At 40.4% G+C, this 14,590-nt stretch overlaps 1 protein-coding gene across 1 annotated transcript in view; it reads right to left on the bottom strand.

The window, feature by feature from the left end:
- Positions 1 to 647: 647 nt before the first annotated feature.
- Positions 648 to 14,590, bottom strand: part of nfic (nuclear factor I/C) — a 58,440-nt gene continuing 44,497 nt past the window's right edge. The window contains 3 exon segments of the mRNA XM_054596302.1: positions 648 to 772; positions 13,789 to 13,914; positions 13,917 to 13,971. Coding sequence (XP_054452277.1) covers positions 648 to 772; positions 13,789 to 13,914; positions 13,917 to 13,971 — 306 coding nt within the window.

Genomic DNA, 14,590 nt, shown 5'->3' with positions numbered 1-14,590 from the left:
TAGCAAAGCAACGTTATGGTTTTAGGCTGATGATTGTCAATAAAAAAGGCAAAGCCTCTGTCTTTTGCTGGGAAGAGAAAAAAAAACTGCTCAGTTTAAACTCTACATTTTCTTCAGATGTATCCATAACACAATAAAAAATGCAAAAAAACATTACATACAACAGGATCTCTTTCTAGTGGGTTCAGAAAAAAGGGAGGCTTATTTGCATATATATTTTAAGCAGCACCTGCAGCGGAGAGGGGAATTCTGGGTGTTGAGGTGGGATAAGGTCTGTCCTGGGGAGGAGTCCTTGCACTGGATATAGAGTAGAGACCCAGGGTATATGGCTAAAGGCTGACATCCATTCCAGGGATACGGGCCTCATCCTGGGAATACAGTTGGGATACAGGCTTCTTAGGATCTGGTGTGTTTAGGCCTGCTTCTGGTCTGAGTTCATCTAGACCAACCACTGAAAATCACATCGCACCAGTGGCCATTTGTAAGAACTATTTAGTGTCACATGGCATAGTTCACTCTGTGTCTGTAACATGGCTGAGTGAGAGCGGCATCCTTCTTCTATCCAGGCTGTTTCTTCTGGGTACATACAGATATACAAATATATTACACTGTATATTTATATATATGTATGACCACATGTTATACTTCTATAAAGATGAATATATTTTTCCTCTGGTAATGTCATGACAGCATCGTTTCCTTTCCTCCAGGACAGTGCTGCTTTGACAATCACCTTTCCTCCACAGTTCACTTAGTTGCCCAGATACCAAGACTGGAACAGAGACAAAGACACAAGTTTTGAAATGTTAAACTTCAGCCTGCATTTCTTCACACACAAGTACATAGAATCTAACATTGGTAATCAACACACTGTAAGTTATATAATTTGTAAACCACAAATATATATAAGAATTTATGCTATTACTTATTTTATGATTTCTTACAGAATGTGAAGCTATTGATAGTACAAATAACGATCCTATTTAAATGATTGGTGCTGACCCACTTTGTGGAACATTTTAAAAGAACACAGAACTTTCCTGATTGGCTTAAATAAGCAGCAGCAGCGGAAAGGTTATTCAGTACGACTCCAATCCCCATCAGCAATGAACCTGGTCCATCGCTGCTCACGCTGTCAGAGGTTAGCCAAGCTCGAGATCTATTTCACACTGAATAAGAGATGAGAACTGAATCCTGCGATGATACTCACCCTCAACCCAAACTGTAATAATCCATGAGGGCACCAATCAAATGATGAAAAGGAAACCCTTCAACTTTTGCTAGCTGTTATTTTAAATATAATTCTCTCTCCCATTCCTTTTAACATGTTTCACTAATCAAAAGCAAAATAAAAAATAAAAGCGTTTACAGATTTATTAAAGCAGAACATGATTGAGATGCAAAACTTTAACTTAATCAAACTTGTCCGCTTAGCCAAATTAGTTGTGGGTAGCTTCAATAGGGAACTCCTCCGTCGCACCCGGGTACAACGAACCCCAAAAAAACCAAGGTTACTTGGGACTAGGTCGAGCAGAGTTGAGATCTGAGCAAATGTAGTGGATGTAGTCATTTGTCTAGACCCCATGATGCAAGTGTATGGCATGGGTTAAAGTGATAGGATGAGGCGGAGAACTTGGAACAAAGCCTCAAAAAAACAACAAGCGAAAAAGGCAGGAGAAAATGTTGTTCCTAAAGTTCGAGCAATGTGAGGATTTTTGTCTAAGGAGCAGATAGTGTGTATCCATAGTGACGGCGAGTTACCAGTAGGAAGTAGCTGCTAAGATTTTTTGTGTAGAAGACCTTTGAGAGTGATGTTATGGATTAGGGTTAGATAGTTAGGACAGCTGGAGGCCAGGCTAGGGCTACCGCATAAGAGTATTAGAAGCTTATTCTACTACGCTAAGTTGGATGGTAAGTGTTCTTGATGGCTATCACAGAATGGGCAATGGTAACTAAAACAGATCATGGGACAAGATTGAATGACGGGAAGATTATGGTGTACTGGTCACGTTGAGGAAGTAGGGGAAACTCTTCCAAGCTGACCAGTTGAACGAAAAGGTTGATGGAGAAATTTTATCGACTATGGAGTTCTCTAAATTGATGATCGGCGAAATTGGGGCAGGATTTACAAGTTGATCGACAGCGTAAAATATGAAGGAGCTGATGTTGGATGGGTGTCTGCAAGAAGGCCGAACTTCGGAACTTCTGGATTGAGAAACGAGAAAACAACTGTGTTTGAGTGGCCTGGACATGTGCTGCCTGGAGAACGTACTGGTGTGTAATAGAGTGCTGGATTAGGCGGAGCGTGAAATGCAAGATTGATGGGGCTGTGCGGCATCCTTTGATGATGAGGTAAATGACTGCAAGGTTGTCTACAGTAAAGAGATGGACTAGAGCAAGCTGCTTTGTTTGCTGGAAGTAGGTGGCGTGTAGCACTGGAATCTCGCTGACAGGTGCCCTGGTGTCTATAATCTCGAGATCACAAGTTAATTACCAAATTTTCTCAATAAAACTAAAGTGTTTTTCCTCTTATAATGTTTATCAGAGTACAACGCCAGCATGCATAGAGATGTCACTTGCTTCTCCGATGTCAAAACAGCTGACTGGCATTTGGAATGTTTTCCTTTACTGTCATAAAAAGACTCTATGAGCTGACAGCTTGCAACGGATGGAGGTAAGCATTAGGATACACATGTGACTACTTCCTGTTGTCAAAATAAGGTGTTCAAAAAGAGTATGTACAAAAAACATTCTGTATGTAGTAAGTGATGTCTGCAATTCAAATGAATACCAGCCATTGCCAAGAATTATTTAATTAATAATTCTTGGCATAATTCCAGTATTTATTTAATTAATAATTACTAGGAGTTATTTAAATTAAAATCAAAGATTAAAGGTATTTCCCTAACATTTAAGTGGTATTTTCTTTGTTTCTATTTGTTTTATACTTGTAAAGAAAATCGAATTCATCTTATTTACTTTATATAGGTATTTTGTGTACACCCTTTATGAACAACTTACTTTGAAAACCATACCTAGTCCTTCCGCTAACTTTGCTGAGTCAGCCGCTAGCTGCCTGTTCATTTTAATGGATAGAGACTTATTATATTATCATTTTTAGCTCAATCTGAACCGGTTGAATGCATTTTGTATAAATGACAGTATATGATTTGACCATGGACTGAGATCAAGTGTTGGCTTGATCTCAGTCAGCACCTCTAGTCTTCAGACCACTCAAAGCGCTTCAACACTACATGTCATTATTCACCTTTGAGCACCACCAAGCAAATTTGTATATTCATTTTTTATTGACCTCTATTCTATGTCTGGAATGGCAGAGGTCTCAGAGGCGGATATATCCAAATCTCAGCATCTTCTGCTGCTATTTGCATGGCGAGATACTATGATAATTAAGTGGCAACTGATTTGCTTTTGTTACCGATTCTGGAGCTCTTAACCACCCAATAATCTGGGCAGGAGAACTGAATCTCTTCCAAATTAGGCTAAATATTGTCAAACGAATCATACTAACCTGGGCTTGGTAGAGTCCACCTGGGTCTCGAGGGGTGACTCCAACGAAGGAGGTGCGATTGGCAGGGGGTGTCCCAGGGGCCGAGTATGCTGAGGGTGTTTGCGTTAACAACATCAGTCTCATACTATCTCTCATAATGCCATGTAGCTAAATTGCAAGGGGGAGTAGCCTACTTCAAACAAAATCTGTCCACAAGGAGCTACAACAGAGACCAGCATCAAACTGGCTAGCCCTAACTGCAAATAAGTCACTCTTTAGTTGTTTCATTGTCTACCAAGGAAAATCAAACACCAACAGAGGCAGCAGATCTGATGTTGGAGTACTGCCCTGCTCCTCACTTATTGTCTGCCTGTTGCAGGCAGGAAGTCAAACTCCACCCAGCTGATATGTTTACACCTGACCTGAGAGGTATTCCAGATTGTGGAACTGGCAAAAATGTCTAACAACTGGTATTATTAACCCACTTCTACTGTAGGAACTTAGAGGAATATCATGTCGTGTGTCCATTGTTTCCTCCGTTGTCTGCTTTGGGGGAAAGTTCTGGTTCCCTGGCTCGGTGGCTAATTCCGGATACACTTTGGATAGTGATAAGTCAAGTATCACAGCTCACCGAGGACAGCTATAACAAACACAACAGCAACCACCGCTTTATGTATGGAGCAAGAAAACCAATACTATAATAATACAGTTTATAGAAAAAAATAAGGGTTACAGTGCATTCAGCAAAGCAAACCAAAAACCTACGAAACCTTTTGACTCGCTGAACTCTGTTTTAGGTGAACCAAGAAGGGACCCGGATCATCTCTAAGAGTACAAATTGTATCTCATATTTACCTGCTATGAAATCAATTTTTTAATGATTGCCGGTCTCACAAAAACTTACTTGACTTATCTACCAAAACTACAATTGAAAGCTCCAGAATAGCTACTGAATGGATTGGACCTTGAATGGATGGACTTTGGGGTAGGGTGACTTTGTCAACTGCTCCTTCCAAGGCCTTTAAAGTAGCATTATGGACATTACTGGAATAGACAAGTTCACAGCTAGATTTCTCAGGGTTTAAAGTTTGTATGAAAACGAACAGGGAGTGTATGTTGTGTGTTAGTGTAATTCACCTTTAAGTGTGAAATCACAGTAAGAATCACTGTCTTTTGATGAGGCATCAAAGTTTAGATGAGTATTAAGATCAGACTCAACCTCCTCTAGCCCCCTGTTCAGCTCCGCCTCATCTAACCCCGCCTTCACCCCACCTCCTCTAACCCCGTCTTCACCACCTCTAACCCCATCTTCACCTCCACCTCCTCTTACACCCTCTTCACATCCTCTAAACCCCTCTTCAGCTCCACCTCCTCTAACCCCCCCTTCACCTCAACCTCTGCCTCCTCTAAACCCATTTTCATCTCCACCTCATCTAACCCCCACTTCAGCTCCACCTCCTGTAACACCCCCTTCACCTCGACCTCTGCTTACACCCTCTCTGCCTCCTCTAAACCCCTCTTCCTTTTCACCTCCTCAAAACCCATCTTCAGCTCCACCTCCTCTAACCCCGCCCTCCAGGTTTTCCTTTGGCGAGTGTGTGCTCACTCAATCTCTACTTTGTAGTTTTGTTTAACTGTGTTGTAATTTGGTTGAGTCTAATTGGTGGTGCTTTCTGTATCTGGCGCCTTATGTGTTGGTGGGCTGAGTGGTTACTGTTACAAGCAGGCTCCTTTGAGGGCTTCAGTTTCTATCTTGAATGAAATTAATGAATCTACCTCCTTTTTCTTTGGGATGGAGAAGCAACAGGTGAGGATAAGCACATGCACTGTTTGCATTTGTCTGATGGGCGAGTCACTTCTGAATTAAGAAATTAAGGAGGGGACTGTAGACTTTTATGAGAGACTGTAGCTGAGAAGAGTGTGATCCAGCCAGGCGGCAACCTCCGGTTCTGCCAAGTGAAGTCTATTAACACTTGCATTCTCTCTACTGACCAGCAGGGGGCCACTCCACCGTTTAATAATAATAATAATTAAGCCTTTATTAGTCCCACAATGGGGAAATTCAGTTCTCTGCATTTGACCCATCCTGGAGGAGCAGTGGGCTGCAATGAAGCGCCCGGGGAGCAATTTTGGGGTTAGGTGTCTCGCTCAAGGACACCTCGGCATGTTGCCGGTAGAGGGGTTCGAACCACCAACCTTGTGGTTGCGGGTCAAGCGCTCTACCTCATGTGCCACAGCCGCCCCAGAAATAAATCGGATTGCATGGAAGTCAATGAAAAAACAACTGTACTAACTTGATCAATTAACTCAGTAAACATTGTGAATTTGAGTTTATGTCTTCAAATGCTAGTTTCAAGTCTTCTTTAATACAACACAATGTTCATTTTATAAATTATGGTCCATTTAGAGTCAAATAGACCATAAAGCTCTCTACATAATTTCTCAAAATTTCAAATATGGTAACTTCCTTCAACATGGCGACTGTGAAATCGTTAAACTCGCGGCCTCACGTCACGATGACTCGTCCACTTCTTATATACAGTCTATGAATCCAGAGTTTGCTGAAGTACTGATGGAGAGTTTGCCACAACTATCCCCAGAACTGAAGGCTGAACCCAAGAATGAGCGTAGCAAAACACAAATCAGAAAATAGATACAATATTGTTTATCAAATCACTACTAAACTCACAGGATATGTTTCATGACAATGTTGAACCACTTGTGTAAAACTATTTGGAAACTGCCCAATAGGGGGCACCACTAGTTCCAATCTTGTGCATGGGCCTGACGCATATCTGGCCAATGACAGTTTGTCCAATCACCAAACTTGCTGAACATTTTTAATTGAGCAGTTGAGACATGTCTCCAACATGCTAAGACAAATGATGGAGAGACGCTGAGTGCGGTATTACTGCATTCATTGTCTTGATGAAATAAGAAGTGTGTGATGCTCCCAGTCCTTCTTTAGACAGAATTAATTTTGCTCAGCTCTGTGAAGCCCAAACCCGCTCTCTGCTGCCTGCTATAGCAATTCATACTGTAATAATCAGCACATAATGTAAGAAAACCATCATAATATATTAAGTTATAACATTATGAAAAAAAATACCAAAAACTATTTAAATATTGTAATAAATTCAGCACATAGTGTAACATTATTATTCAAGGACGTTTAAAAGTCAAAAAGTCTCTCTCAATTCAATTCATTATGCTTTATTGACATAAACCAGCTTCCAGTTTCAGTCCGGGGGGCAGACACACTCACCACTTTTAAGAGTGGGCTTAAGACCTTCCTTTTTGATAATACTTATAGTTAGGGCTGGCTCATGTTTGCCTTGGTCTAGCCCCTAGATATGCTGCTATAGTCCTAGACTGCCAGGGGACTACCTAGGATACACTGAGCTCCTCTCTCCTCTTCTCTCTCTCCATCTGTATTTATGTCCCATTTATGCACATTTCTGACTTTGCTTCTTCCCCGGGGTCCTTGTGCTTTCTCGCCCTTGCAGGTTTCCATGAATCTGGGTTATATCTAGACCGTGCTCGTGCCTCCTGCTGTGGCCCTGCTGACACCTACTGATACTACCACTATTATTATTAGTCACATTACTATTACTATTCCCTATACCATTACTGCTCTTATCATTATTGTTATTCTACTATATCCATTGCTGCTGTCATTTTTAGTAGTCTTAATTTTTTCCATCATTATTCCCCTTACTACTATCTATTGCATTTCTGTCCATCCTAGTAGAAGGATCCCTCCTCTGTTGCTCTCCCTAAGGTTTCTTCCTTTTTTTCTCCCTCTTAAAGGTTTTTTTTAGGGGAGTTTTTCCTATGCCGATGTGAGGGTCCCGAGACAGAGGATGTCCTATGTGTACAAATTGTAAAGCCCTCTGAGGCAAATTTGTTATTTGGGTTTTGGGCTATACAAAATACATTGAATTGAATTGAAAAAATTGAATAAAGTACCACTGTTTCCAAGGCAGAAAAATAAATAACTCTACCCCCCATTAAAGTGCTTTTTAAAAATTTGGTACAATTAAGACATTAACAGCATGATATTATTAACAGAAATCAAACCTTTCTTTCTACAGTAAAACTATTAGTAGTTAAAAACTATATAAATGTTTACTTCAAGTGAAGAATGACAGAGGCATTATCAGCACAATGTACTTAAATGTACTTATATTTACTTAATGTCTGTTCAAGGTGGCCCCTTCAATTTATAATGCTGGATAGTTTAATGCATAATAATAATCATATTTTTTAACTCATATTTTAATTGGTTTGTATTTTGTGAGTGAAATCTGAATCTGCAACGTGACCAGTCTCTGTGTAAAGTAAATGTAGTACTACAATGTTTTTCTCTGAAGTAGATGTACATGGTTAGTAGTATACCCTCCAGTTGCATATTCTTAAGTCCCTTTTGTAAGTTATTTTGGTGTACAATGACTTAGAATAGTAATAATTGCATTACATCATAATAAATCCATAGCTTTTTGGCTCCAGGGAGTTGTCCACCTTGTCTAACAGAAAAGTATGTCCCTAGTGCTTTTTCCTGAGTCACAGTATATTTCACCAGTGTTTCTGACCGTGAGTAGCTGCAACTTTGTTGTGTGATTCATTTATTTCACGGCAGGTGTGTTGCTGAGGACCCAAGGAAGCTCAGTGTTAAATGTGAAGTTGTTTGAAGGATCAGTTTTCTAGAAAGCTGCCAGCAGCAAAACCAGGCACTCAGCCCCGTTCTGAATAGCCATGTTTCCAACAGCTGCTGCGCTATCCTATATAAAGAGGGTATTTATTGGATAACTATATCACATCTTATTGTCTTAAACAGAAAAATAGATAAAGAATTACAATAAATTGATGAGTAAGTCTGCGACCCTTAACTGGATAAGCGCTTACGGAAGATGAATGATGAGTAAGTCATCAAATCTAAAGTTTGCTAATATAATACAATCTTAAAGTTCTACTGTGTTACACACTGTGCGGCTGGATATACAAACTGTGGCTTCATCAGTTTTTCAAACGTTGTGAAGAACAATGTTGTCAATTAATTTAAGATGTGTTTGTGCTGTTACTCAGAAAGGCTGTGATAGTGGGCTTCAGGATCAGCTTGCGCCAACAAGTGAACCTCGAACTGGATCACTTTAATCATGCAGAGAGACAAAAGGGAATGTTAAGGTCCTAGGTTTCTTGTTTAGTTCCCGCTTTATTTTGTAAGCTCGGTTCTCCCCCTGTGTCATGTCTGGCTTTACTTTGCCTTTGTGATTGTCTGCTCCTTCTTAATTTTTCCACCTGTGTGTAATCACCCTGCTCTCCTTGTGTGCTTCCCCTGTGTCTATTAGTGCCTCTTCTTACTTTGTATTCAGTAGTCCAGCCTGTTCTCCTGTGTGTCAGCGCTTCTGGTATGTTTTTGTATTTGCATCAAATTGCCTGTTTTGTGGACTTTCACTCTGTAAGTTGAATTATCATTAAATCATTTATCACCACCTGTTTGGGTCCTAACATTACTGAAGCATGACAGAGAAGTTTCCCAGATGTGCTCTACATCTGTGGTTTGGGCTGTTCTGTGGACCTTGATGATTTCCTTAAATAACTGTAGGTTAAGTTTGTTATGTTAAGTTGTTTTTCAATTGGGGTTAGTTCCATGATGTATTCACTTTCACATGAGGATGGGATGAATTACTATACTGACTGGTTTTAGCCAGATTTAAAATGGGTGATTGACTATATTTTGTGATGCTACAGTAGGTCCTGTGTGCCTTATCTGTGAGGGAATGTATTTCTTTGCCATACCTCCCAGATGCACCGATGATTATGCCCTAGTACTTGAACCTTGAAATGAGATTCCTTTCCTCCTGTAGTGAAACTGTGTATGGATTTCTTTGACCTGGCCTTTTCTTGAATATCAAGATATAATATTTTTGTGGAGGTCCTTTTGTTCCATTAGCTATACAGCATTAATTGTCAGTATTTGGATTTGATTAAGTCTCATATTTTCCTCCAAAGGCATAGTGAATGAGCTGGAAGAACAATTATCTTTGCCAGTCATGATGGGTTATGATTTCTGAAAAAAAACAATGTTTTTTTGGTGTTTTGAGTTGTCTTTCTTTCATATTGACAGGGTAGTCAAGCAAAAAGTCAGTGGGAGCAGGAAACAAACCAAAAATGCAAAATTATAAAAAAATTGACCCTTCGCTAAGTCCGGCCCCGCGAACGTAGACTGGCCAATCATAGTTTAGTGTCAGTCAGCTCTGGCCAGCGCCCGACAACTATTCCACTGTGCTTCTCTCATGCAATAGTTTCACATCTTCTTCATTACCAGGCTGGTTTAGAGGGACGTTGTTGTTTCTTAATTTCATTGTCTTCTGTCCCGACAGTCAGGTGATGTGGGGGTTCACTTTTACACTTTAGCTTCTATCTTTATCTTTTTAACCTGTTTTCATCCTGTATAAATCCATCAAACAAATGTTGTTGACCCTTCCGTCTGTTCCCTAAAATCACTTTTTCGTTTTGTCAAAACATAGGCAAATATTTCTTCAGGGAGTGCAGTTTGTGACAGTGTGGGCTCCATGGAAAGGTAGATCGAAAGAGAGCTTGATGGAGTAACAGCGGGGAAAGGGGCTTAGCCAATGGTCAATTAGAACATGTTTAACATCCTTAAAATTGAGGTTTGTATTGGACAGGTTCTCCATAGCATTTTAAGCAGTGCGGCTCAGGATCTTTTTGGATGTTCTGGGAAGCGGCGTTTTATATTAATGTGTTTCCCATTGGAATCACACAGAAACATAACTTTTCTGTTGCTGTGAGGGTTTTTGAGAAGGTGTTGGTTATTAGGAGATTAGGAGAGGAGGGGGTTCCAGGCAGTGTCACTCTTCTACCGATTGATCGTGTCATCAGATGTCTGGTAAACACTGTTCATTGTGTTCTCTCTGAAGGCTATGAATTCTTGCTCCAATGTTGAGAGTCCCTCCCTTAGCACTCTCGGACTTCAGGAAAGTTTGCGTGTTGATTCAATGGAAGGTATCGGAGGCAAGTTGCTGGCGACGGCAAACCTGTAGCTCTTCCTGACGAGAACATGCTTTAATTATAAATGTCAATACAGACTTCAATGTCTGGAAACTGATCCTGGTTTCTGATCCTTGAATCATAACTGTCCCGTTGTTGCAGAGGTGATGTGCATTCTTCTATGTCTGAGCAAATGAGTCATATATTTTGCCAGATTGCAGGTTATAAGGGCGGTGAGTGAAGAACAGCAAGCTGCATTTAACCTTACAGTTGTTCCTTTGAGTAGAGTCTGTTAGTAATGTATCTGGCTTGTCACTCAGGACTTTCAGGACTTCTTCAGGATACTGAATTTTCAAAGTCATTCATGTGTCCTGGATGTCTATGTGTAGCATGAAATGTTTCTACTTTCTGTCTTAATTTTCTGCTGTTCAGTAGCTGCTCCAATGTGTCCATCAGCATGGGGGATTCTTACTGACAGTTTGTGACAACTGCTTTTTTGTTTGAAAGCAGTTATACTGAAATAGATATGGTCATGTAGATGACCTTGCTTAGATGTTTGTCCAGTTGATCTGAGCGTTGAGTCCGCTGATAAAATAAACAGCGCTGTGGTAATCTTTGTTGTTAAGGTAGACAAAGTAAACAAAGTGATTGAGTCTGGCGTTGTTGATTATGATCCGTTCGTTTCAGTGTCTCCTCTCACTGCAGCGGCAAAAAGAGACATGTATTCTGAGTGTGTCCTCAGAATGAACATGGTGAGGAAACAGCAGAGACTCAGCATAGTCAGTATAAAGACAAGGGGACAGCAGAGACAGAGTAGTGTCAGAATAGACATTGTCAGGGGACTACAGAGACACGGTAGAGTCAGAATAAAGATGAGGGGACAGCAGAGAGACATTAGAGTCAGAATAAAGGTGAGGGGACAGCAGATATACAGTAGAGTCAGAATAAAGATAAGGGGACAACACAGACACAGTAAAGGTAGAATAAAGACAAGCGGACAGCAAAGACACAGCAGATTCAATAAAGACAAAGGGACAGCACATACACAGTAGAGTCAGAATAAAGACAAGGTGACAGAAGAGACACAGTAGAGTTAGAATAAAGGTGAGGGGGCAGAAGAGACACAGTAGAGTCAGAATAAAGGTGAGGGGACAGAAGAGACACAGTAGAGACAGAAAAAGGTGAGGGGATAGCAGAGACACAGTAGAGACAGAAAAGGGTGAGGGGACAGCAGAGAGACATAAGAGTCAGAATAAAGGTGAGGGGACAGCAGATATACAGTAGAGTCAGGAAGAAAGAGGGAGGACAGCAGATACACAGTCGAGTCAGAATAAAGATAAGGGGACAGCACAGGCACAGTAAAGGTAGAATAAAGACAAGGGGAATTTTAAGAGAATGTATTATTTTTAAATGGAACGAACTGGACACTGCAGCTTCACTGTTTTGGATCCGGGAGGAGTCTTTAATTCAAGGGACCCTGATGGATGTTCCGGACAGCATTAGACCTTGTGTCACCCAGCATTTGTGTTCAGCTGGGGCAGTAAAGCTGAGGCCCATAGTGAATGCTGCAGGTCCAGGACTTGGTAACACAGAGGCAGTGATCTCTCTACTTGGTCTAAGATCAAGTCGTCACACCACAGACATATTAAAGACATGGACTAACAGGCTGATGACTGAGGACCTGCGAATACTGCAGGAGTACATCCCAGGAGCAGAGACTCCTTATAAAGGGGATCCTTTCCATGAAATGGGTCTTAAAGTAGACCGGACTGACGGCCCATTACCGGCTTTATAACTGTTGCAGCTGCAGACCTGTACATGTTGAATGGGAAAGCTCTGTACAAGTACTGTGTCCAACATTTGAACAAGAGCGAGGTGAGTGGGAGAACAGACACAGTTTGGAGAGAGAGAATAAACTAGTTTGGAGGCTGTTTTATAAAGCACCTTTGGACAATCCTGCAGGGGGCTGGCTGTCAACCTCTTTGTTGCAAAGATCAGTCCTACTGTGTCCAACAAATGTCGTTTTTGTCAGGAACCAGAAACTTTCACTGTTTCCTGGACTATATGAGACTTGAAGTGTTGTTTGAAACTTTGAAAACTTTGTTTTCAAAAGAGTTGGTCTGAAAACTGCTTTTATATATTGTATCTCAGTGGTGTTTTGCTAAAAATGTCAGTTCTGTTGTTGAAGGGCAACCTACCTAATTATTTTATCCCTGTTTACTCTGGGAACTGTCTTGTTGAGATTACGATTGTCTCTCTTTATAAGAAAGTAGAGGTTTTCTACAATCTGAAAAAAGTCTCTCTCTCGCTCCCTCCCCCTCTCTGTCTCTCTCTCTGAATAAGAGAGATAAAATAAGATAATCCTTTATTAGTCCTGCAGCGGGGAAATTTGCCGGATTAAAGCAGCAGAGTGGATAGTGCAAAAAAGATATATAGGTATAAAAAAAAAAAGTTTCAAAACAGGTATACTAAATAAGTTATCATACAGTAAAGAATAATAAATAAGTGTCAGCGTCATTTATTTATTTAAACTTGGTGAACTCCATATGATACATGTCCCTTACAGTACGGATAGTAAAGCTTTCGTTAAAAGGTTCATCACCAAATTGGTGACTGTGATAATCCAAGGGCGTACTATATTTTGAAACACTCCACAACTGCAGTTTATATTTGTGCATAGTCACTCTGTCATTACAACAGAAAGTAGTGCTGTGTTTGCATTCATGTCTTATGATGAGCTGAGAGGAACAAATTAACACTTGCTTTGGCCATCATAATGTGGGAACATGTCACAAGTGGCCCTTTCATGTGTTTATTATATGTTCTATGGCATGAACTAGATACACAGACAATATTAGCTAATAGGATCAAATCACTGTTCGGTTGGCTCTTTTCATGGGATTTGTTGACATTACTACTGCATCTACTGCTACTACTACTAATAATACCACTAATAATAATCAGTTATAATTATTATTATTCTAACGAAAACAATAACAAAGATCAGGGTAATCAACAACGTTATTCCTGCATAGCTCAGTCATGGGGTTGAGGGTTTGCGGACAGTTAGTGAGGAGTCAGTCTGGAATACCCCCCAGGATCCTTAACACCAGTAAACCCTTTTTGTTATCTTTCTTCTGCACTTTGATCTCAACCTGTTATATATTTGGCTATTAATGATAATATATTGTGTTGGAAGGTTTTAAATATACGTATACATCATGTGTCATCAACACTGACAATAGAAGTTAGTTTTGACCACTTACTGGGTGATGTGGGGGAGTTTGCTCCCCCATCAGAGGAGGTGCTAGTGGCCTTTGACTCTGCAGGCAGAGTCGGCCTGGGTAAGGAGGATGGAGGAGGAGCAAGGGAGGGTGCAGGTCCAGGGGGGCCAACATCTGAGAGGATATGTAGTGACTGGGCACTTTCCCTTGATTGTTGCCATTCAGCTGGAAAAATCAGACAATGAAACAGAAATAAAGTCATATTTCACATATGTTGCAATGCGCTTGCAACTCACCTCACGTAAACGTAAACAAAGATTACCGCTGTGTGAACAAGACTTAACAGGGAGTGGCACTGTGCATGTCCGATTGTAGAAAACAGTAGGTGCTACTGATTCACATTAACACTAAGTGGTTGTTTATGAAGTTCTATTGAACCCTATGGAGCTTACTTGTCACAAACTCCAGTCTTCACATTCTCCACAAGGGGTAGCTGTTTGGACTTGGTCTGACTAGTTCTATAAATACCAACCTGCAAATCCTAAAGGAAATGAAAAGGTTTGGCAGCAGCAGTGGAAACAAAACAAGCTTTAGGTGCTGCAAATGTAATAGTTTGTATGTAAGCTAAAATTTATTTTCTCTTTCGCTCACCATTTTATTCTGACTCGATTTCTTGATGTGTGTGCATGTCTGTTTGTTTAGCTTTTACATTTAACTTGTTAAGCTAAAATAAAATATTAGAAATATTAATTATGGTGCCACACTGACTTTCAGACTATCCTCAATCCAGATAGTGAAATTTGAATTAAATTGAATTAAAATCAGCTTTTAAAAATGTTGCTAA

This window comes from Anoplopoma fimbria, chromosome 3 (genome assembly GCF_027596085.1).
Source record: "Anoplopoma fimbria isolate UVic2021 breed Golden Eagle Sablefish chromosome 3, Afim_UVic_2022, whole genome shotgun sequence".
NCBI lineage: Eukaryota > Metazoa > Chordata > Actinopteri > Perciformes > Anoplopomatidae > Anoplopoma > Anoplopoma fimbria.
This window is presented reverse-complemented; position numbering and strand designations above follow the sequence as displayed.